Consider the following 25,242-nt stretch of genomic DNA (forward strand, 5'->3'; position numbering starts at 1 on the left):
CTAAAGTCATTTAGACTGCCTGCGTGTGAATTACATTATATTTTACTCGATGGCAGATAAACTAGAACTCTTGGGTGATCTATGGCTGTGCTTTAATGTCGCGTAAACACCAAATGTCACCAGATGTACTTTGCATGCAGACGTCCGTAGGACGTGGAGTGCGGAATGGACGATTTTGTTCGCCCTTCAGAAATCAGACAATACTTTTGTTGGCTTTGAACCCGTGATCTTCACATTCGCAGGCTAACACTGTACCACTTATTCGCAGAGGAAAGTGGATTAAACTGATATTCTCTTACTTCATTGCTATCGATATATTACAGTGAACGTGCTGAAAAGTTCGATAGACTCTGTTAGGCCCATAGAAAACAACCACCAATGGTAAGTTTATAAATTAACCCTGATTCTTAGAAATATTTTATAAACTTGTGGAATTTGTGGCATTTTTCATGTTGGTGCATTTGAAAAATTGTTCATTTCGAAGTTAAGGCTCGTGGCCCTCTTACACTTGACCACGTAAATTACAGAATGACAGAAATATACTGTTCTACTATAAAATGAAAGATGACAAAGAAAATAAAATAAATTAGAAAACATAATAGAAGAAGAAAGGTTTGAAATGATATTCCATAAACCTACAGCCGTTCATAGTATTCAGCCCGTGAATTTTTAGTTGTAAACTGTCTTTGTTGTAAAAGAAAATGGAAACTAATTAAAGAATTTCTAACAGCAGTGGAAAAATTGCTACTTGCTAAATGTATGCTGTGTTACAAGCGACTGTCCTAGGGTTAACATAGAAAATTGCCTCTTATACCATAGGTTAATGTTCTTATAAATTCCTTGAAGTTGACTTCAGATCTGGGGAGAATTGAGTAAATGAGGCTAAACACAGGTTGGCCCCGCGAAGAAAGATTCCATCCCACCATCGGCAGCCCTGAATGATTTCCGTAGTTTCACATTTTCACATCAAGCAAATGCTGGGATTGTAGCTTAAGGCCATGGCCGCTTCCTTCCCTATCCTAGCACTCTCCCATCCTTGCGTCGCCGAAAACTTTAGATTAGTTAATGCGACGTTAAACCACTAACAAAAACAATTATTTCACTTATTCAAACACCGTAGTTGTTTGATTAGAACGGTAAGTGAGGCATATCAGACTAGAAAAAGGTAGAAAATGAGATGGTTCCAGTAGTAAGATCAGGAAAATCTGGAGGGACCAAACGACTAAGTTACGTTTCTCTACCTGAAAACAGCCATTTTAAAAATTATTTTACTCTTACTCGAACTTACTACTGCAGTCTTATTTCGCTGCACAGTTGGCCCTCAACCTTCCATAAGTGTTTATTCAACTGCTTGCAAGAAATGCAAATAGCGACTTTGCAACACATGCTGACGTTTGAATATCATTGTAAATGTAGTCCCTGGAAAGAGCATGTGTTGCGGGTGAATGATCGCTGATAGTGCAGGCATATGGTTGCTCCTCTACGGTTATTTTTCTTCTCCTAGCGCTCTTGACTTGAGAAGCATTGGAGTGGGGGGAAAGGGGGCGGTGGTCATTGTTTTAAGAGAATTACAACTAAGCAACCATCCTCTATAACAGTAATCAGAGAGGAAAAAATGGAAGGGATCAGACACTTCGAAAAACGAAACTATCGGCCAAAGAAAGACAAGGGCCACGAAGGACGTGAAAATGAGACTCCCCAGTCCTCGAAAACTTAATACCGTTGGGGTCTGAAAAGAACAAGAGTTGACAAAGGGAGATCGGATAGGATTGAAAATGAGGAGCCTAGCACAAGTGGAAACAATAACAGGACTCGACTAAGCGCCCAGTGGTCGCCAAACCACGCTCCCAAGTTAAGAGCCCCTGGAGTCCGTTTTAGTCTCCTCTTACGACAGTCAGAGGTTACCGTGGGGGGGGGGGTTCTACCGCCCCCACCCAGTGGGGAATGAGGGGGGGGGGTAGGAGTAGTGGTGGTTCTCACGGGGCACCTAGCCGAGTTTAGCATTGCTTCAGTTTTACCATGGTCATCACTTTCGACTCTTCCTTTGCCGTGCTGTGTAACTCAGACGGCAGAGTGCTCCCCTTCTGAGTCTGAGTTGGCGGATTCGATTCAGACTCTGACCGATTGTATTATTTTGGAGGTTCTCAAATACACCAGCCTCGTGTCTAGATTTATTAGCACGTAAAAGCCCCTGCAGGAAAAAATTCTGGCTCTATCTCAGACCGTAAAAGTAATTGGTAGGACGTATAATAATGATATATCTGGTATTTTCCTTTCAAACTACTACTATCGCCTGGTTTCTTCTTGAAATATGGAACTTAGTGATTTCTCAGACACTTGTTGTAGTTGTTGGTTTACATTGCTCGTCAACACTTTATGGCCAATAAAACGGCACCGGTATTATAACTGCATTGAGACAGGGGAAGCGCAAGTGCTCGGTGGAGTGTCAGTTCTTCAAACGTCCAGAAATAGCAGGCCGGCACTGAACTTGGTATTTGGCACAGCTGTCTCTGGGAGAGGCCATTGCCTGCCGGCTAATTCTCATTGTTAGCTAATGGAACAATAGCTTGCTGTCCTATATACAGGAGGCTAATTTGTGTATAAACCATCACACTAGCAGTGACATAATCTGGAAATTAAATTCGGTAGTTGACAAGTGGTTGGATGCTATAATAGGGAAATTTCCTCTCATATTGTGTATACTATTCTTTACGTAATCCCTGTCCGGCTCCATGGTCACAGGAGTCCCGGGTTAGATTCCCGACAGGGTCTGGAATTTTAACCATCAGTGGTTAATTTCTCTGACACGGGGCTGGGTGTATGTGTCTTCATCATTTCACGACGCGCAGGTTGCTTACGGGTGTCAAATCGAAAGACCTGCACTTGGCGAGCCGAACATGTCCTCGGACACTCCCGGCACTAAAAGCCATATGCCATTTCATTTTACGTAATCCCTCTCTAAAATAAGCAGAAGTTTACGCTGTCAACAAGGGGAAGTTATGACCATTGTGTGGTATCGTCCACTAGTCTCTTGCAAAGCGAAGTTAAATGCCATAGTACTCCAGCACAGCTGACAATCAACAATAAATCTAAATGACGCTAAACAAACACTCGGTACAGAAATAGCTAAGTGATGCTGAACTATCACATTCCATAAAGAAATAAGAAACGTATGAAAGTAATACTCTGTTGTTTTAAGGGGCCTAACGTCGAAGGTCATCGGCCCCTAAAGTAATACTCCATGATAATGAATCAAACACTTTGTGTGCTCTGAAAACTTTAACAGAACCGAACGGGAAACTAATAAATGACACGTGATTATCTCTTGCAAATAAATTATAAAACATTAGGCCTACATTTTAAAAGGAATGTGAATGAGGTAGAGGATTTGGGAATTCGAAGAGATTTTTGAAGGTGGGTTCTTACACATTCAGACCATAAACAACTGACCTCCTCTTGTTGAGCCTCTTTCACATCGAAAGGATAAACTATAGTACATTTACGTTGATAGTGGGGAAACAAGCGAATCGTTGATATGGAATAGTAATGTCCAACGTGAAGAAACCAAAATATAAATTACGAATGATCCTTAAAAATGTGAAATTTCGCTCTAAAAGTAGTTCTTTTTAACATGCCTATATAATTATTATTAGAGATCTCCCACTTGGTACCCTTAGGTTTCGACCGACCGTACCAGATTCATTCAAAAACATTGTACACAGGAGGAGAGACCCTATTCAGCAGGGTCACTCCGCCAGTTTGCTGGATTCAGATATATTGGTTTTTGTTTCTACAATTTCTGGAGACTCGCATATGTCTAAATTTTATCCCAGCAGTTTTTTTTTTTTTTTTTTTTTTTTTTTCGTGCCGGTATATTTCCTGACACGACACTGGCGTATTTGAGCACCTTCAAATATCACATAGGTGAACAAAGTTCGAACCCGCCAAGTTGATCTGGAAAGCCAGCGCTTTACTTGAGGTACTCCGTCCGGCAGGATTTAGAACATATAACAGTTTGTATAGGGCGATCCTTAACTTAAAACAAAATAGCAATTGCAATTTTGATAACATGGGGCAGTATAAGATTTTTTTGAAAAGTGTGTATAAAATTCTCTTCTTGCACAAGCTTCCCTCCTGTACCTAGAAAAATCATCTGTAGACATACACGGATGAAAGCGCCGTTGCTGATTAATGGGGGCGTGGCTGTGAGCGTGTTCAACTTCGACCTCTCGTTCCCAAAATAGATCTTACGCCCGGCCATGATTTATTCTTTTCTTTTTAACTACGTCAGCTTTACAGAGAGTTACATGTACATTATAAATGCATGAACTTCGCTCAGCCCCTGTATGAAGAATTTAGAGAATGTTGCAGCTCCGTAAATGTAAGCCAAAGTAATCATTAATATATTGTATGTAAACTCTTTCTTCTAAACTGTATAGTAACAAGGCAGATGGCCCCTGGAACCAGTAACTTCCAGCTTGGAAATGGAGAATTGTCAGTTGGCAACTTGAGAAGCTTGCTAGGCCAAATAAGTTTCATTGTTTCACTTTCCTCAGACGGTATAGCAAGTCTTCATTCCTGGTTACTGAAGTTGTCTCACTCACGAACTTTTTTTTACAACTTCCTTTACTTCGCAGCTACATAGGTAGGTCTTACGGCAACGATGGAAAAGGGCTAGGAGTGGGAAGGAAGCGGCCGTGGCGTAAAGGTACAGCCCCAGCATTTGCCTTGTTTGAAAATGGGAAACCACGGAAAACCATATTCAGGGCTGCCGACAGTGGAGTTCGAACCCACTATCTCCCGAATGCAAGCTCACGGCTGCGGGAACCTAATTGCACGGCAAATTCGCTTGGTACTAAGATTTTACTTGAATGTGTAATTATTATTATTATTATTATTATTATTATTATTATTATTATTATTATTATTATTATTCCAGTAACTGATTGAAGGTATCGGCAAAAGTTGAGGAGCCAAGAAGGGCATCAAAATGAGACTCCGTAGACCTCGCAAACCTAATACCGTCAGTCTGAAGAGAACTAGTTAACAGAGGAAGATCGGGTAGGGAAAATGAGGATCATGTCAGTCAGGTGAGAGAAACACCAGGCTGTTAAGGGCCTCCTGAAATCCCCCGTTTAATCCCCTCTTAAAACAGGCAGAGGATACCGTGGATATATTCTACCACCCCTACCCATAGGGGGGGGGGGGGTGTAACATAAAAAGTAAATGTAGGTCGAGACGATTGGCAATGCGACGCCAGACATAAAGGTCGAACCAAGAACTCTGTATCGATTGATGGCGGAAGGAGGGCGTCTCCCTTTAAGCAAACAAGGAACATTTGCACATAACAGCTGCTTACCTAACTCTAGAGACGTGCAGTGTTCAATCACAAGCACTCGTAAATACTACTCAGAGGTCAGCTTTCTTCTGCGTTAACTGTATTGAAGATACGAAATAATTTAGAGTACTGAGTTATCCTGAGGAATCTTGTACAAGTATTCGAGTGATATTTACGCACAAAGTACATAAGTGTACTGTTCACAACGGTGACTGATGAAAGGTAGCAACGAAAGCAAAAAAAGAAGTATAAGAATTAGAACAACGCTATTAGTAGAGGATGTTCTGTATGGAGAAAGGATGGCAGTTCCAACGTGTAGAAATCGTATCTGCTAGTGATTGAACGTCCATGGTGGTGATTGGCGGCAGCGTTACCCACTGGCTTGTCTGGAAATAGTAAAGAATCATATTCGAAAACCAATCCTACACGTATGTGGTCCAGCGTAAATGTAAAATTGGCCCTACGTAAAGTGGTTTAAGCAAGGGAAGACTCACAGTGCTAGGCTCAAGGTAGGATCCAATTACAAAACAGTCTCGTGGTGTGTAATAGAGGCACGATTATTTTCGTATTATTGTATGTAGAATTTCGCGAGGAGGGGAAAACTTCGCAGTATTTTGCAAAGTAGAACATTTCCTGCAGTTTAAATGTCCCTTCAAGAATTTACAAAAGATCTTCATAAGAAGTCATTGGTTGATATGTGAATTATTTATGTGAATGTAGGTACATACAAATGGCAATTCTGATAATCATTTCTTATAGTCCTAATTAAGATTAGTCGATTACATACTAAATTACGTTACAATTATGATAGTCGCCCTTGCGTTTATTCTTTACTTCTGTGAAAGATAACACAGCGCATGTTAGGTAGTCGCCTGGGCTGATGACCTTAGATGTTGGCCCCTTTAAACAAGCATCAGTAGTCGCCTATCATTGACAGAGAAATTGTACTCTGGAAAACTCTCTGCATCTATGGATGAATGGGGAATCCAAATGGATTCTACTACAGCATTTGCAAAGCTGAGATGAATTAATTTAAATGCTTGCGGTAACTGAATTATTTCCACTCGTTGACCGAGAGTTTCTTCAGTTTATTTCAGGATTATAATTAGAAGCAAGGGATCCAGCAACAATGCTAGATTGCTTTAACGTTTTAAAATCGTGCACTTTTTGTGCTTCTTCATTCATAATCGAAACTGATTTTTTTAAATTTTTTTTTATAGCTTGACTGAATTCCCTTAGTTAAATGAAATTAATCATTCAGAATGCATGTTGGCATCATTTGGGGAGATGTGTTTTTCAATTTTGTTGGCAACAGTCACAAACATTTTTCAAGGAGTGTGTCAGTCTTAATTTGTTAACGAGTAAGTTAGCCTAACCCTTTAGTAACCTCGCTAACTAGTTCACAAACGTGCCCAGAAGCAATTACATTAATCCTGCTCTGTAGTTAGCTTATTTTTGAAACTAGCAAATGGGAATATGGATAAATAGACCCTTCTAATTCCAAAACACCTGCAATAAACGCACCATTCCTCTCCTCCCCCCCCCCCCCCCCAAATGCTGCTTGGGATTTTATCTGGTTGAAAAAATTTGGTAGCCCTAGATTCAATTTGTACCAACCAATTGGCCGCTTAGACTGGATTTTTGTATTAATTTCGTGGGAGTTTCGCCCTTATCGCAGAAGTAAATTTCGCTTTGAATCGACCTTATCGCTTTAATTCGCAGAAAATCACAATTTTCTTAACTAGAATAGGCCTAATCATTCGTTAAGAGATCTAAAAAATTATCTTAATACTTTCGCGTTTATTGTTAACGCGAAATATATCGTGCCTCTAGTTATAGCGCTTATGCTAGAGACTAATCGGTAAATTCCATGGCAAGTTAAAAAATTCCATTCGGGACAGTATCTTACGCTAATCAGCAGTTACTAATGTTAGGCATATGGTTTTGTTTTTGTTAGATTCTTAATGTTGTGAAGGTTCCAATACCTAAATTGCATACGTAGTTGAACTCTGTTATCCCAGGATCTATATATAATTCATGCAGTGTTAACTTACTGAACCTTGCGAATACAGAATATGAAATAGTGTTTAAAAAGAAAGTAATACCGGTACCTACAAACTGGAGGTGGTTGTAAGAACTACAGGAAGCCATATTTGGTGCCCTGACGTGTTCGTATGGCTGGCTGTACAGTACTGCAGAGGCGACCTGTTATGCTTCAGGTGGTAGGCTCATCATAGTGGCCTTGAACGAGACTTGGTGCAAGCAAAACTCCGAACTTTCTGCCTTTGTACAACATTTATGTACAAATACGCGGAAGAAAACTCCTCGTTAAAATTGAAACGTAGTTTGCCGGAAGTACTGTTTGTACAAATTTAAATTCACCCGTTGATGCTAAATAAAGGTACTATTCTTCCCCGCATGATGGTAATCACGTTACCGCAATCCATAGCACCTCAGACATGTAATTTTCAAAATATAACATACAGTGTAATATAATGGAAGGACAGCATTTTGAAGCTTCATTTCTGTCCCGGTGGCTGTGACAGCGGCGGCGATTTTTCTGAGGGGAGGTTGGCCTACAACTAGGCTACCAACCCTATCTAAACTCTAATCAGGAGAGAAAAAGGAAAAATGAAGGTACCGGCAAAAAAGAGATTAATTGTAAATAATCGGCGAGAGAACAGTATTTGTAAACCAATGGTTGTAAGATTAGTGAGGAAAGAAAGAAAGCTAAAAGACTACCGGACCGGGGCGAACCATATAACCATCCCAAACTATCTTTACAACGCAGTCAAGGTTTATTAGCAAGAACCTTTTCAGAATGAAGCCTCACATGGTTGCATCGACTAACCAAAAGCCAAAAAGACACCGTAAACCAGACTTACCAGTGTATTTTGGCACCTACTTTTGAATAGCTTCAAGGGATCATTAGTCTCATTTTAAACGCTTCTGTAATTTGTTATAATGAAGTTATCGCTACCTTTTTTAAATTTTTAGAAGAGTACTGAAGACGAATACTTTAAGGGATGTTATTCTTTGAAGCATTCTGAAGTTTCAAGAAAATGCTTTATTCAGAAATATTTTAATCCTTTAAAATGACCACCCACAAATTCGGAGTTTTCTCACTACATGAGATATTTCTATTGTATTGATTTTCTAATAGTTGTCTTAGCAAGCAGTGTAACGCAGTCGCTCGCCTCTTGCATCCAAGGCTCCAAAATAGAACCTTACAATGTTGTCAAATAGATCATTCAAAAAGAAATCTGCCTTTATACAAGGGTTACCGGGAAGATGCAGCCTCATTAGTCTTTACAAACAAGATTTAAGTAAAATTTCGAATTTGTGCTTATTAATTTTTTTATAATTCCTCTAAAGAATAAACTATCGCCGAATGGAAACATTTTAAATGTGTATTTCATCTTACTATAGAAATGACGTAGCAGAGAGTTCTTAAAAATATTGGTGGCGGTTGCTTCTAGTTCCAAAACACTTAATGCCAAAACTCCGAAATAACTTCTCAGAATTTAGATACTAGGGTAATTTCGAGCGCCGCCTATCTTTCCAATCCTCCCCAATTTCTGAACGGGATGTTATATATTTCCTCAATGCTTAAGTTAGTAGTTTTGAGAGCTGTAGGTCCAAAACGAACCCTTCTCGGGGCAAACTCGGCGCGAGAACATTCATGAACAAACGGAATTCTTCCACTTACCTTGCGAATTTAGTATAGCAGTTCTCTGTGGGAGCCTTTCCTTATTTCTTCCTCCTAAATATAGATATACCTGATGAGACTGAGATGCAAGAGGAGTTTAGAAAAGAGGATGGTTACATTTCGCACCTATTTACAATGTCGAAAAGAGGGTAAGTGGAGAGCGGAAGCTAATGGAGGCAGTTGTTAGATTAAATGCTGGAAGCTTTGTCTCAAAAATCGAACGTGTGCAAGAATATGTACGAAGTGGTATGATAGCATAGGTGTCACAGTTAACCAAAATTGCCCACTTGGCCACCGGTCTGCTGCGCTTTAGTCGGAGTCGGTGTGTAAATGAGACATAAGTCGCCATATTTTTCTAAGTTCTGGGATATATCCAGAGTGGTAAATACGAATAATTTAAACGTTGATAGTTTCGATCCTATTTGCCAAAAATCACATTAAATTTCTCACTTGAAAAGAAAATCACACCACACAGAATGATCTTACAAATATGTATAGCTGTTCTACATGTAATTTCAGAGCCGGGCTGAGTGGCTCGGACGGGTGAGGCGCTGGCCTTCTGTCTGGTGGTATTTGAAGTGGCTCAAATACTTCAGCCTCGTCTGTAGATTTACTGGCACGTAAAAAACTCCCGCGGGGCAAAATTCTGGCACCTCAGTCTTCGAAACCGTTAATAAAAGTAGATAGTGGGGCATACAGTAAACTTTATCATAGTGAAATGATTGATTCTCACGTAAGCTTGGTTAACAAGTTGTCGGTCGCCTCTTGGTTGCTGGGAATAGAAGAGGAATGCACAGGGACTCGCAGAGGCGGCATGCCTTGGCTTAGTTTCATGTACGAACCGGGCGATGACGTACCGCAGGCGCGGCACCTCTCCTATTCCTCTGGGGTCAAGGACGTCTTGGCTAAGCGGTAATATTGTCATTCTTACGTGATCACCGAAAAACGGAAAATTTGAAATAATTCCGTCGCCTACCTCTTATTTAAAGAGCAGGTTTATTAAAAGCAGAATCGGAAAACAGGAAACCTCAAATTGAGAAATGTACCTGAAAATCCACAGCCTGTTTCCAGTCATTTGACCGGGTCAGGAATGGAATCATTGCCCCAGAGTGCGACAGGCCTCGGCAGCCGGTACAATTCCCATCCTCGCCGCTAGAAGGGGGCTTCATTAATTCCGTTTCTGACCCGGTCAAATCACTAGAAACAGACTGTGGATTTTCATTTTCATTTTTGAGAAATGTACCTACGGCGCATAATCTCAAAATATAATCAATGTTGTGCATGTTCATTTAGTAACAAATCTCTCGGCAAATCAGCCTTAAGCAGATTAGCGCCCGTGAATGAAACAAGTTCAGGATAAGGGCGAGTAGGGTCTTAGCTATAATTCGTTCAAAAATATATCAGGAGCGCGGGAGGTCTTCAGAGGATGGGGCCTTAAACATAAAACTCGACGTCTCTCCTTTACCGGTTAATTTTACAGGAAAATTACTGACAGCGTTTAGGTATTTAGAATGTTTACGAAGTTGTTTTCTCCTATAGATCCTACCATACCTTTTGCCAATAAAGTGAAAAAAAAATGAGGAAATATTGATACCGGTCGTGCGAAAGTGAGTCAACGAGCCAATAACGAACTCTGAGAACTGCTGTGCAAATCATCCTGGCAACATTACGAAACTTTGTACCCCTCTGTAGTCTTCTTTTTGAGTATGAACCTGATAGTTGGTTTATATACCACAAGGAAGAAGTCAGTGGAGAGCAGCAATAATAATTATGTAACTGCGAAGGGCCACAGAGAGCCAAGGAGCGTCACAAGCCGCAGACAGCCGCATATACACATCAGTGCCTTAGAATCTCAAGAGGAACTAAAGGAGTCGACAAAAAATGAAATTATGCACATGCTAAATAATTCTCAAATGACGACCAGTAGCTAGTAGTATCTGCAGCAGACAGGTGTCTTCCAGTGATACACTAGGGACTTTGCTGTGCAAGATCCCAAAAAGTACGTACCGGTAACTAATTTAAATCGAGTGAGTGGTGGTGGTTGTTTTAAGAGGAAGTACAACTAGACATCCATCCTCTATACAGCACTAGTAAGAGAGAAAAATGGAAGGTATCTACCAAAGAAAGAAAAGGGCCACGAAGGGCGTGAAAATAACTCCCTAGGCCTCGATACCAGATACCGTCGCGATCGAAAGATAACAAGAGTGGACCATGGGAGGTCGGATAGTAGAGATGAAAGTGAGGAGCCTGGCACAAATGGAAGAAATGCCACGACTCGGCTAAGGGCTCCATGGTCGCCAACAAACTCTCCCAAGTTAGTTCCTGGGTTTCCTTTTAGTCTCCTCTTACAACTGGTAGGGGATACTATGGGTATTTCTACTGCCCCCATATGCAGGGGGTAAGCAATAACAAAATAATGTAATGTAATGGATTTATATGTACTAATAATTAACCAAATATGTACATATATATTTATTTTTGTTGAAATATGAAATAAAAATACCACAGAACCTATAGTTTCCATTCAGTATCAAAGTACAATGAAGCTAAACAAAGTAGGTCTACATGAAACATTATGTTGCCCTTCTTATTTTAATATGAACTTCCAAGAACATCAAACCAAATCCCATGGTGCATCACTGCTGAAGGGCCTACCAAGCGACTATTGCTCAGCCAGAAGACCTGTCGTGTGGTCAACATGACAAATCCTTTCGGCTGTTATTCTTGGCTTTCTAGACTGGGGCCGCTATCTGTCAGATAGCTCCTCAGTTGTAATCGCGTAAGCTGAGTGGATCTGAAACCATCCCTCAAACCTAGGTAAAAATCGTGGCCTGGCCGGAAATCGAACCCGGAACCCTCAGGGTAAGAGGCAGGCATGCTACTGCTACACCACGTGCCTGGCCTTCCAGAACATGCAATCGTTTGTTATTAAAAGCTTGGATTAAAAAATATTTTAATTGCTGGAAAGTGAATCTTAGTTTTCTCTGCAGACAGATTTACAGTATATTGACTGAAACTGCATTGATCAGAAGAGGTAATCAGGACATATTTGAGCTTCACAATGTCAGCTGGGTTAAGCCCAACATTAAATTCACACTTAAGTTTCCACACATGCAGCAACCTTTCTTCATATCCAGGGTTCGTTGGAAATACAGTGTCAATCTTTATTTTTTGCTATCTCTGCAGCTTGATCTCTCTCATGATTCAGTTGTTCTACAGTATTATTCATGTTTTCAAAACTTTCTGAAAATGCCAGATGCAGGTTTTGGAGCCTTTTGAATGTGCTTGTGATGCATGAAAAATTATCCTGAATGTATCTAAGTCATCACACAAATTTCACAAGACTGCAACTTCAATTCAGGCTGGATCTTAGTCTATGGCATGCACAACTTACTTAGTCCCATGAAGCAATAGAAGGGAATGCTCGAATTATTAGATAATCAGGAAACCACCAGAACATTGCTGATTCTTAAGCTCCTCACAAGTTAAAATATTAAATGGTTAAATATAAATCAATTTTTTTAATACATTATTGAAAGGACTGTTAATTTAATAGAATTTATTTTAGCTGAAATATAGAATGTATACATTTTAATGACTAAGAATATGGAACATGTGTGCTAAACTCTGAAATATGGATATAAACACAGCATTTTTCATTTCCACAAGTCATGATTCTTAAAAATAATAGAAAAGTAATTTGTTTCCTAAACAAATATGTATTTACATAGAAATCTGTTCCCTGGTAATAATCATTTCTACCATTTAACTTTAATATGAATCATGATCTAATTTAATTTCTTTAAAAGCTGCTTTTGTGACTGGATTCACTCCAGTTTGATATATCATCTTAATGATACACTAAAGTGCAAGTGGACAGACACAGGTCAATATGGAAAAGGGGAAAAATAAAAGAACAAGAACTTCTCCCACAACCTCACACTGTTATCCTCATATAGATTGGCTCTCACCTCATCAATCACAGCTCTACCACATCTCCTTCTTCAATCAATCAATCAATCAGTCAATACTGATCTGCATTTAGGGCAGTCGCCCAGGTGGCAGATTCCCTATCTGTTGCTTTCCTAGCCTTTTCCGAAATGATTTCAAAGAAATTGGAAATTTATTGAACATCTCCCTTGGTAAGTTATTCCAATCCCTAACTCCCCTTCCTATAAATGAATATTTGCCCCAGTTTGTCCTCTTGAATTCCAACTTTATCTTCATATTGTGATCTTTCCTACTTTTATAGACGCCATTCAAACCTATTCGTCCACTAATGTAATTCCACGCCATCTCTCCGCTGACAGCTCGGAACATACCACTTATAATACCAACTTAGTCGAGCAGCTCTTCTTCTTTCTCTCAATTCTTCCCAACCCAAACATTGCAACATTTTTGTAACGCTACTCTTTTGGCGGAAATCACCCAGAACAAATCGAGCAGCTTTTTCTTGGCCCCTGACAAGCTTGTCTGTGCTTTCAACCTTCATGAGATTAAGTAGACCTACTTAGAAATACATTTTTGGATCACTGGAACTGCTGTGACTCCTGAGTTTTAGCAGCAGGTTTAAAGGTGGAGGCCCTTCCTAGAACCATATTCCTGTAAATGACTCAAATACCGATTGATTCTAGGGTGGAATTAAAGTCAACTATCTGGACAAAATCCACCATATTGTGCCCCAGCTATGAAAATCTTGTGTTTTTTTTGCAAACCCTACAGCTTCTACTCATTACAGCTCTCACAAAAATTTTCTTTTAATGGCATTATTCACCAAACGCATAATAGAAGAGTAGTTACTCTTCCTGCCTAAAGTTTAAGGTAATTTAAGGTCGAGGGTTGTATGCTTAATTGGACACCATAAATTTTCCAGCTAACTCATTCCTGGTTGCCAGTGTTTTGCCGCATTGTGCTAAATTGGGCTCATCAGCTAGCTGGAAAATTTATAATGTCCAAGAACGGACCAACTATATTGGATTATGAATTTATTCAGAACAAATATTTTAGGTTCCCTATGGGAATGAACATCTTTATCATCGGTTGTATGCTTTGTTAGGTTCTTATTTTCTATACTCAAGCCTGTGGGATAAAATCCCATCAGTCAATTGATATTTAAGTACTTAAATGTGAAACTATCCTCAGTAGATCTACTGGAATGTTCGAATGTACCTTTTCAGAAAAATATTTCAGCACTAGACATTTCTTCGAACTGGTATTAGTCGAAGGGACCTAAAGCAATTGTGAATAAGAATAACAAAGGGCAAACTAGTTAAGGCAGAACATGTAGTTCCTTTCTATGTACTGTAATTAAATTTTCTAGACATGCTGTTTAGTCAGATTGCAACCCAGTGTTTCATTGTTTCAGAACTTTCCACCGAGGACAAATTGGAGTACACCTTCCACGCAGTAACAGCAGGTTCCCTTCACTTCAAAGTTAGAGCAGCCAATGATGCCCACATTGCTCTCACCACTGGCCCTGCTGAGAGTGATCCAATGATTGAAGTAAGTACATAGTAGTATTTTCTCCAAGATGTATCCAAATAATTTTCAATAATTGAAATAACATAAACTGCTTTTTTAAATTTTTTTTTAAATAGGTATTTATTGGTGGCTGGGGAAATACCAAATCAGTCATCCGCAGAAACCGTACAAAGCCTGACAAGGTAGAAGTTGAAACCCCAGACATTTTGAGCGCTGGAGAGTATCGTGGCTTCTGGATCCGATGGGAAACTGGTGTGATAGAAGTTGGAAAGGAGGGAGAGTCTGCCCCATTCATGGCCTGGCAAGACCCTGAACCTTTTGGTATTGGTCATTATGGCGTCTGTACAGGCTGGGGTGCAAGTGGTTCATGGATCATTGAAGGTAAGCATTGAGCCAATAACCTTAAGTTTTGTTCTTTAGATTTATTCCTGAAGCTTTTGAAACTTACCCACAGTATGCACTCACACCACTGAAAACTTTCTTTGAGAATGGCTTATTAAACATGGTTTATATCTGTAGCATGATACAAGACTGGTATTTGTGAATTTCACTGGTATTTGCACTAAATTTAAAGTAAAAGTGCACAGCTTTTCCTTAACAGGTGGTTATAATCAAATTAATGCAATTTTTTATTTTTTTATTGGTATTTTTTAATTCCAGATATTTCTTCCTTGTACTTAATCTAAAATGATTTTCTGTAGAGTGTAAACCTCATACAGAGAAGTATTTGGAAACTTTTCCATTTCCATTTATAACACAAACTACTAAAAATATAGCTAGTAACCATCTTGCAGCAAAATGGAATGAATTACCTGAATATTATGTTACCTTTTTTCAGTAGGAATGCCGGAAGATTTATCTTCATTTTAGTTGCTAATGTTCAAACTTGTTTCCAGTAATCCATTCGTCTTAGTACTGGGTAGCCTTTGTGGATGGCATTACAATCTAGTATTCTTAACACTTTGGGTTTTATAAATGTGACAGATAGGTAATTTTCAATTCAATTTGTACAATTTTGAATAATCTTCTGATAAATTAAATGGCTATCCTTTTGGTAGTTAGTTCAAAAACAGAATTCAGGAAAATAGAAGTTGCTAGCATTAAGATTTGTGTCATTTCCACAGTTTAAAAAGTTAGTAATTTAATTTTAAAGGATATTATAATATAGATCAGAGCTTCCATGGCTCCGATGGCAGTGTGCCGACCTCTTACCACTGGATTTCAAGGTTCAAATCCTGGTCACTCCATGGGAGATTTGTGCTGGACAAAGTGGAGGCAGGGCAGGTTTTTCTCCAGGCACTCCATTTTTCAGTCGTCTTTCATTCCAGCAACACTCTCCAATATTTAGTTTCATCTGTCATTAATCATTGCCCCAGAGGAGCATCGCTTATATTTGAACTGTCTTGCCATCTTGAATGTGGTGTGTACATCTTATTACAGAAACCAATAATTTGTGGACACCACTAGTCGCTACACTTTCCAAGGAGCACATTCTAAAATTAGTAGAGTTGTCTTCAGTGTGGATACATGTTACAGGAATTTTTGAAGTATCGGTGCTCTTGTTCATTCCCATCCTTGTATTTTCATATTACCGTATTGGGGTCATATAACACTTGGTATTTATATTTAGTTGAGAATGCCAATCTTGCGTCTATGGGTATGTTAGGACTGAAACATCCTTTGAAATTAAAGAGGCAATATTAACTCTTTAACAAAGTTCTGCCAAATTTTTTTAATCATGTGAGGTTTGTTCACTGCGGTTTTACTTAGCTGTTTCTTTGATTAGTGTTACAACAGGGCCGATGACCTTTGATGTTAGACCCCTTTAAACAAGCAGCAGCATCATCAGTATTACAACACGAATGTGGTGATTGTGTAGATGGGTTGTCTTCACTGATGTTCTATTCTTTCAGGTGGTTATACTACTTCATGATTTTGGGTGTTGGAAAATCAGAAGTTGAATATTGCAGTGTAACAGTCAGGGTATCTAAAATTCTCTCACTATTCTAGAAATAAACTGTTATTCTGGACATTTTGAACATTTCAGTTAATTGTCATCAATATAGCAACAACTTGGTCTTATTGGATGTCCAAATATAGTTTTCTCAGTGTTTAGGCATGGTTGTAAAACTTTCAGAGTTGTGGGCATACTGTACAGTTAAATTTGCTAACATTCATTACCACTCAGTCGCATCCTAATAACTGCATGCAATGAAAGTACACATGGTTTTCTGAATTTGGATTGATAATACAAAGATCTTGCATAGGAGAAATAAGTCAATATAAGGGTAAATTAGAACAAATTTGTTAACTTAATTCTTAAGTTAGCAAGCTGGTAGAAGAATTCAATGAACATATTGTATCTTAAATCATATTCACACATCTATTGAAGCATCACCTTCATTTTCATATGCAATTGCAAAGTTCAGTCAAGAGCATTAGTAATCTTTCTTCCATCTTGGATAACACACTTAACCGTGACTTCGAAACAAGTTGATCGCTTCTTTGCACTATTTGTATTGCCAGGTGGAGATGAAATAGGCACTGGAGATAATCTACAGTATGTATACAAACCTATCCCACGAGGTGCCTTGGAAATTGATGTGCGGTCTCCGTCCAATGCACATATTTCCTTGACTACGGCTTCACAAGAAACTGAACCTATGTACGAATTAATTCTTGGAGGATGGGAGAATACAGCTTCAGTTATCCGTTATAATCGACAAAAGCCTGATAAGGTAGATCATGCTATATATTTTGTACTACATTCTTTTCATTGAGAAAATGAGAACTTAAAAATGCTAGAAAAGTAAATTTGTATCAACTTTTATATTCAGCGTTACATGTGTTCATGCCGACTTGACTATATTACTCCATAAAGGTTCGACAAGATACTCCTGGATTACTGTCCAATGATGAATTTCGTCGTTTCATTATTGAATGGAATAATGGTCACATTTCTGTGAAGAGGAATGGTGCCATTTTAGTAGAGTGGCAGGATCCAACCCCAATTGGAGTTTCTCATTTTGGGGTGCGAACTGCTTGGGGAGCACAAGGACAGTGGAAAATAAGGACTTTCGATCCTAGACGTGCATCAAGTGCCTCAACAGGTACAAAAAGTAATAGAACATGTTCTATGTGATGCTAACCTAATACTAAATTGAAATTATATTCATCTAGTACTGTGGGGTGCTTCTCGAACATAAAATGTAACTATTAAACCAGCATGCATATTCTGAAACTGAGCTACTTACAGTATCTAATACACATGCTTTAAATGTAACATGGTGTCAGGTTCTCATTTTCCTGTATGTGTATAATTTGGAGTGTTCGCTTCTCTCCTCTTTTCAACCCTTTCCCTGAAATGTCCTAGATACTGTGTAAGACAAGCTCTGAAATTTGTTTCTCATGACTAGGGCCAGCAGTTTCTGCATGTATGAAGAATGATAGTGGCAGGACCCAACCCCAATTGGAGGATATAAAAAATACAATGCAATTCACAAATAGATTTGATGAACCATTTCTGAAAACTAAGTAAAATACTAAAGATGCTAAAGTTGTCTTTCATATTCTAATATGCTTTTTGAGTGATCATGTGATGGTTACTCTTTCTGGAAGAAATAAACAGCAATGTTCTTTTTAATCAGGGGGGAGAGAGAAAGCACTAGTTTCAGACCAGTGGTCATGGAGATTGTTTTAAGAAACTAGGTAACCATCCTCTATATAACACTAATCGGAGGGAAAAAAATGGAAGGGATCAGACACTTCAAAAAATGAAGGTATCGACCAAAGAAAGAGCCATGAAGGGCATGAAAATGACTCCCTAGGCCTCCCGAGCTCTAATACAGCCCGGGTCTGAAAAGAAAGGGTTGACCAAGGGAGGTCGGACATGATAGTTGGAAAGTGAGGAGCCTGGCACAAGTGGAAGCAATGGCAGGACTCGGCTAAGGGCCCCAGGTCGCTAACCCACAATCCCAAGTTGAACCCCTGGTTCCCCTTTTAGTTTCCTCTTATGGCAGGCAGGGGATACCATGGGTGTTACTCTACTTCCCCCACCTACAGGGGGATAGTTTCAGACGCTTTGAAAAAAGAAAATAATGGCAGGAAAATGAATTATTCCCTAGCTTCAGAAAAGTACTAGTCTGAGAGGAGAGATGAAAGCAACATGACTCCGAAAGGGGCAACATGGCTGCTAATTCATATTACAAAGCCGACCATTCCACAGACATGATCGTATTTGGTATTAGAAATCTATGAAAACTTCTTTGCCTCTTGCACAGCAGATGGCACAACAAAGTTATTTTATAAAATTTATTACTTGTACTTCAAGATCAGTAACATGAATTACAGATCATATGGCATTTTGCTGATAGCAACTTCTGATTCAACTAAGAGTTTGGAGGCTGTAAGGGCCGAGTTGAAGCAAGGCCAGTTGTGCTTTGGACTTTTCAAAAGAATTCTTATATCATCCTCATCTAAGTTGGTGGTGGAAAGATTAATTACTGGTGGGTGGAATTGTTGTAAAGTATCATTTACGAGTTTAGGTTTGCTGTTAGGTTTAGGAGGGGAATTACTGTGATTTGCTTTATTTTTAAGTGCTTCAAGTTTTCTCTCTAGTGTTATCTGTTTCTTGGACAAGATATTGAACAACTTAATTTGGACTTCATCTTGAAAAAGTTTCCACTGAGCTCTTGTGAAGCACTTAAAAATAAAGCAAATCACAGTAATTCCCCTCCTAAACCTAACACCAAGCCTAAACTCGTAAATGATACTTTACAACAATTCCACCCACCAGTAGTTAATCTTTCCACCACCAACTTAGATGACGATATAAGAATTCTTTCGAAAAGTGCAAAGCACAACTGGCCTTGCTTCAACTCTGCCCTTACAGCCTCCAAACTCGTAGCTGAATCAGAAGTTGCTATCGGCAAAATGCCATATGACCTACAAGACGAACTCAGAATGGACTTTCAAAAACGAATTACAGAGTTTAATTATAGAATTTCAAGAGGGAATTCTTCTACATGGAATTTATGTATTAGTACATGGTATCTCTACAAGACTATCCAGAGTTTCATGTAAATATATGCATGCATATAAGAATGGTACCGTAACTTTTAAATATAGTTGTGAAAACCTGAAACATACAATGCTGCATAAGACATTCTTTGTAATGTACAAATCAAGGCCCTACTCATGACTGCTGCTTAATGGAATTCTATTCCTGCTTTTAAACCCCTGATTTTAAATGCAGTTCCCTTCTGTTTTCTAATTGATAATCTGGTTTAAACATTCTCCTGTTTATATTTTCAACACATTCTTACTGTTTCTCTTCTGTGTGGAATTTTGATTTACTTTGAATTTGTTACAGGTACCTATTTTCACTCTTATAAATTTTCTTTCTTTTTAAAACTATTTGCTTCTAAGTGAATATCGTGAATTCCTGACCTTATTTTCAAAGGCTGTCAGCATATGTTAAAACAAATGCTTTCTGTGGAACATAGTTGGATATTTGTAATAATGATGCCACATTAAAAAAAAAATCTTTCTGATACTCCATTTATGAAGAATAGCTCTTGTGAAGTATTTTGGAGTCATACATGCAGTGCCAGAAGTAGTCATTTGTTACATAAATACTGTACACGGATGTGATTAGTTGGAAGCAATCCCCTTCAGTTAAAAGATAAAAATCTTTGGAGTTGCTTCAGTAACTTTCATAAAATGATAAACTTTAAAGTATAACAACTCAAATAAAAGTTAATAAAACAGAAAATGCCATGTTTCACCCAATGAAGTAGGTATCCTCGGGTTCCTCTAACCACTTACTAAAAACATGTTCAAAAATATTCACAAAATATCTACTAATCTATTCATAAATAGTTAACTTCTTAATGTTCTGGAAAGAAAAGCAGATTGAATAATTTTATAAATGATCTAACTTAAATCACATCAACTATAAACAAATGTGTTGTAGGATGTGTTTAGTTCCGAATACTCGCACATAATCTGCCATTCCTGATGCAGGTCCTCAAGCACAGCTGAATGGCTCCTTAGATAGGTTTGGTTAGTAAATGTATCTGTAGCTGGCTGTTGGGAAATTCTAAAGCATGTTAATACATACCAAGATTTTTCTTTTTCATCACCATCTAAGAAAGAGGAAACTGATCAGGTATCTGCCAAGTGGGTGACAGCCATAAATGCAGATCAGTGGTGACTGATGCATTCTTTCATCAATGTGCATACTGTAAAACTTGCCTTCTTGCACACATGATGTATAGTGGATATTCTGGAAGTATCAAACTATCTAGTATTGCACAAACGCTGTGACATGAAGGATGCTATCCATCCCAGTGGCCCAATGAAGAAGTCTTCAAAAAAAAATTGTTTTTTGAAAGTTCAGTTCCATGAACAGAAAAATGTACATAATATAAAACTTAGAAACAATGTTAGATTTTGGTCCACCCAATCAATACAAATCACTTTACAAGTGGACTATTTAATTAAAAAACACATTAAATATATTTAGGGACATAATTTTCTCTGTATGAGACTTCATCAGCCATAAAATCACATGTAAGATTACAAAACTCAAAATTCAGAAAATGAAAAATTCCTTTTTAAGGACTATTTGAGAAATGCAAAAGATCTAAATATACATACATTATTAACACAAATTGACCTCGTTTCTTGCAAAAACTTTTGTCATCGATGTTAAAAAATGAAATACAACTTGAAATATGACAAGCCTGCCATAACGTCTCGTACGGAATCAGTGTCTATTGTTGCTGTCCATATTTAAAACGGAAGTTCCTTTATGAACTGTTGAGAAAACATTGGACAACAAATATACACATTTAATGAGGTAGTTTTACACTTCTTGTAAACAATCCTTCTGCAAAGTTAAATATGAACGACTTTACTTGAAAAATGTTGCAAGCATTGTTCGAATCTGGTAGATTCATTGTGTTCACTGGGGAGATAGAAATTCTGGCCTCGGAAAAGGATTGGTACTAAATCCATATCAGAACATTAAAAGTATTAACTTGTAGAATTTTCTTTCAAATTGAGCTATTCTGGTAGAATAAATCTGAAGCCTTAAGAGACTGCTCGTCGTATGGCAAAGACCAGCGCTGCATGACCACCAAATTCGTGGCTTTAATCTTAAGAATATTCCTTTTTGAAAAAGACAAGGTCATAAATGAAACCCCCACTCTGACTTGCTTCTCGCCACGCTACTGTGCATGTATCTATACAATGAAGTTCGTAAATTGTACTAATTATGAAACTTGCCATATTAAAATACAAAAATAAAAAATATTTTTTGACAAAGGCAATGCATTGAAAAACAATTTAAACTAAAGTAACACAATTTTGAAGTGATTCGCGGTAAAACTCCTGGAATGTGCCACTATACATTACTTACTGGTATTGAAAAATGTAAGGTTTACATTCTTTCAATCCATTTCATAGAGTGGTGATGTGGTGGTTTTTTATATATATAAAGAGGATGTATATAGACAGGTAAATAAAAGTACAAATACAGTATCAGTGTGCATCAGAATTTTCCAATAGACTGGCTGCAGAGGTTGCATTACCGGTACTCATCTTTTTTTTCTCTTTCTCTCTAATTTGTGATCTATTTATGTTGTATTTTGTGCCGTAGTAAATTCTTCGTAGTTACAAATTGCACTGTAAACCATTTGTTTAAGCTATTGAGTATTAATGTATTGTTAAAATGTCATAAAAAAAAATATTGACCCTGAGTAGGATCTGAGTGAACAATAAGTAGTTGGTTTTACATTTTTTGTGAATATAAAAATATTACCAGAATAATATTTTCACATAAATTTGTTCTTCATAATTGCCTAACTCCAAAAACCATGAAAGTAATTCATGGTTTGTAAAACAAATACACAATTTATAAATGTTTAACATACTTCAAAAAAATCTAAGTATTAGTTACGTGCTAAGCAGTGTTATATCAAGTCAAGCCTGTTCCTTCCTTCAAATGCTTTCAGCTGCTAATTTTCATTTTCACTTTACCACCACTCATAAGTCTTCTATTGCTTTTTGTGTTAAATTTACTGTTAATGCATTAGCATGAAAGTGAAGGGTTTTGTATTAACTAGAGTTTTTTTTCAATTGCAAAATAATTTGAATGCATGTTACAGAAATTCAGATAAAATGAAGGTAAGCTCTTAAAATTGATCGTTGGAAAGTCTCGTACATTCAGACAGGCATGTAATTCTAAAAGGTTTTAAATTTTCCCAACATAATGCATGACTTCCATTTCATAGGAAGTCTAAACTGAGTTGTTTTTTCATATAATTTCAAAAGAAGCTTATTGCCTGTACATTAAATTAAATTGCTTCTGATACTTAAGAGAAAGACTTTCATGAATGCTTTTTGAGAAAAAGCTATTTACTGATAAATGTGTGAAAGAGCTTATCCTCATATTAAATGTCTCATTGATTTTGCTTAGCTAAGTAGAGCATGCTAACTTATTGTGAAATATTGATATGCTGTGAAGTGTTTTGATAGTGTTTTTGGTATCTTAATAAGTAGCATCTGCCTGAAAGTAATTGAAAATTGAAGTAATTCTCTAGAATTTAGCTTAGAACTGGTTAGTTATTTGTAGAAAATACTATAGAATGTTTACTGGTAACACACTTTTAAGAAGTACTGCAGGTAAATTCTCCCCTCACAAAAGTAAAAAAAATTTAAAATAAGGCTATGTACTCAAGAAATAAACATTTTAAGGGAAAGAGTTAATCGTTAAATGAAGAAATAAGGTTATGACGTAATCAAAGCATTTTATTTTTTCTTTCATAAAAATCTCAGTGATAATTGAAGTTACAGGAATTTTCGACATGTTAAACACCAGTGTTCACACACACACACACACCTGAAATCATAAACTGACATAATCCATTTTTCAGTGAAATTTGCAACAATAGCTTTTAATGGACCAAATCAACAAAAATTGAATGCATATCATTGGATTTATGATTTATCCCCCTTTTTAATGATGTATACCATTAATATGTAGTTATCTTTAAAGTCCAGTTTTCTTTTATTAAGACTTTAAAAAAAGAAAGGGGAAAAGTGAACTTGACCCCCTTGTGTTTTGAGATCATGGTTCAATTTAAATTCTGCTCAAACCAGTTTAACATTTAGACCTTCCTCTTTTAAAAGAGACTTTGTTTATTTAGATATCTTAAAAATTGAGAGCATTATATATAGAACAGTTCTCGTAATTTTTGCGCAACCTTTTGCCAGAACCTCTCATACCCATGTATGGAAAGACTAGATTAGAAATGTACTTTCTTTCCCAATAGAAAATAATTTTTATCAGCACTGACATTTTTTGTAAATACTTTAGAAATTCTAATAGAAAGTATTACAGAAAAGGTAAAGTATGGTACCAAGGGATCTCAATTTTGAATGTCTTAAAGCATAAAACTTACTATACAGTAATTCAAAATCTCAATCATAACTGAAGAAAAACGTGCAGTGTACTAAACAAGTTTACAGTAACTAATTTACAGCTGGAATAAAAATCTTACACAATAATTTGCATGGATTGCTTAGCATGAGTAACATTGCTTTTTCAGCTGTACAAATTGGTTGGAAAATTCCTGATCACCTACAGGATCCTAGTCTCATAAAGGGTATGTTGCGTTTTTTACACACTGCATTCTTAATTAATACTTATAATAGCACTTATAAAAATTAATAAATATGATTGATTGATTTAAAGCTGCTCCCAGTGCACCTGGCTGGGCTGCCCCCTCTGCACCTTCTGGAGGAACTCCTACTTGGGTAGATGCTAAAGCAGGAGAAGTTCCACCCAATGCTGTACCTGGCGGTTTCGACAACGAACAACTGTATGTTGGTCGTGCTAGTCACGAGGGAGCACTCATCCCTGGCAAAGTGGTTCCTTCCCATGGAGTGTGCTATGTTGCCTGGGGTGGTGGAGAGCATGGAAAAGAGGAATATCAGGTAAATAACAATAAAAAATTTACATCAAATTTCTTGTAATAACTTGATAGGTATTACAGCATTACTAAGTTTACCTTTGAAATTAGTGTTCCTTAAGTTGTGCTTACACTGAATGTTAATGAATGTTTATATCCCTTTGTTACACATTCTAGCAACAGATGTTGAAAAGTGTTAGTAACTGAATACCAGAGCAACTTTTATTTATGATGTTAGCAACATTTCTCCACTTCCCTTCCTGTCTACCACCAGTCATTATGTGATCACTCATAGCCAGTAAATGCAGGAAAATAATTTCATGCAAGGTGTGTTGGTAAACTTTGGTGTAAACTCTGCTGAACATGTGATAACTAATGTTGCTAACATTCTTTGAACTTCAGACTTCTTAAGGATAACAATACCCGTTGCTAACATGGGAAATATGTTGCTTACATGAGATGTTGATAACAAATTCACAATAGTCCAAATGTTACACACTTCCAAGGAGGCCAGGGTGAGAGTGGTGGTGGTTATTGTTTTAAGAGGAAGTATAACTGGGCAACCATTCTCTAACTCTAATCAGAGGGGAAAAAATGGTATGGGTCCCACACTTCGAAAAATGAAGGTATCTGCCAAAGACAGACAAGGGCCATGAAGGGTGTCAAAATGAGACTGCATTGATTCTCAAACTAATGCAGTCAGGGTAGCAAAAGAAAGAGTTAATGAAGGGAGGTCA

General features: G+C 37.7%; 1 protein-coding gene across 4 annotated transcripts in view; it reads left to right on the forward strand.

Moving 5' to 3' along the window:
- The window catches only part of LOC136871676 (uncharacterized), a 55,541-nt gene that overhangs the window by 20,395 nt on the left and 9,904 nt on the right, over positions 1-25,242 (forward strand). Inside the window, exons 2-7 of one of the 4 annotated variants that reach the window (XM_067145170.2) lie at positions 14,413-14,549; positions 14,645-14,909; positions 17,055-17,266; positions 17,410-17,638; positions 24,143-24,199; positions 24,289-24,530. In XM_067145170.2, the coding sequence (XP_067001271.2) occupies positions 14,413-14,549; positions 14,645-14,909; positions 17,055-17,266; positions 17,410-17,638; positions 24,143-24,199; positions 24,289-24,530 (1,142 nt within the window). The remainder of the gene's footprint in view (positions 1-14,412; positions 14,550-14,644; positions 14,910-17,054; positions 17,267-17,409; positions 17,639-24,142; positions 24,200-24,288; positions 24,531-25,242) is intronic. The other 3 variants (XM_067145172.2, XM_068227185.1, XM_067145173.2) reach the window with 3 other exon arrangements.

This window comes from Anabrus simplex, chromosome 4 (genome assembly GCF_040414725.1).
Source record: "Anabrus simplex isolate iqAnaSimp1 chromosome 4, ASM4041472v1, whole genome shotgun sequence".
Classification (NCBI taxonomy): domain Eukaryota; kingdom Metazoa; phylum Arthropoda; class Insecta; order Orthoptera; family Tettigoniidae; genus Anabrus; species Anabrus simplex.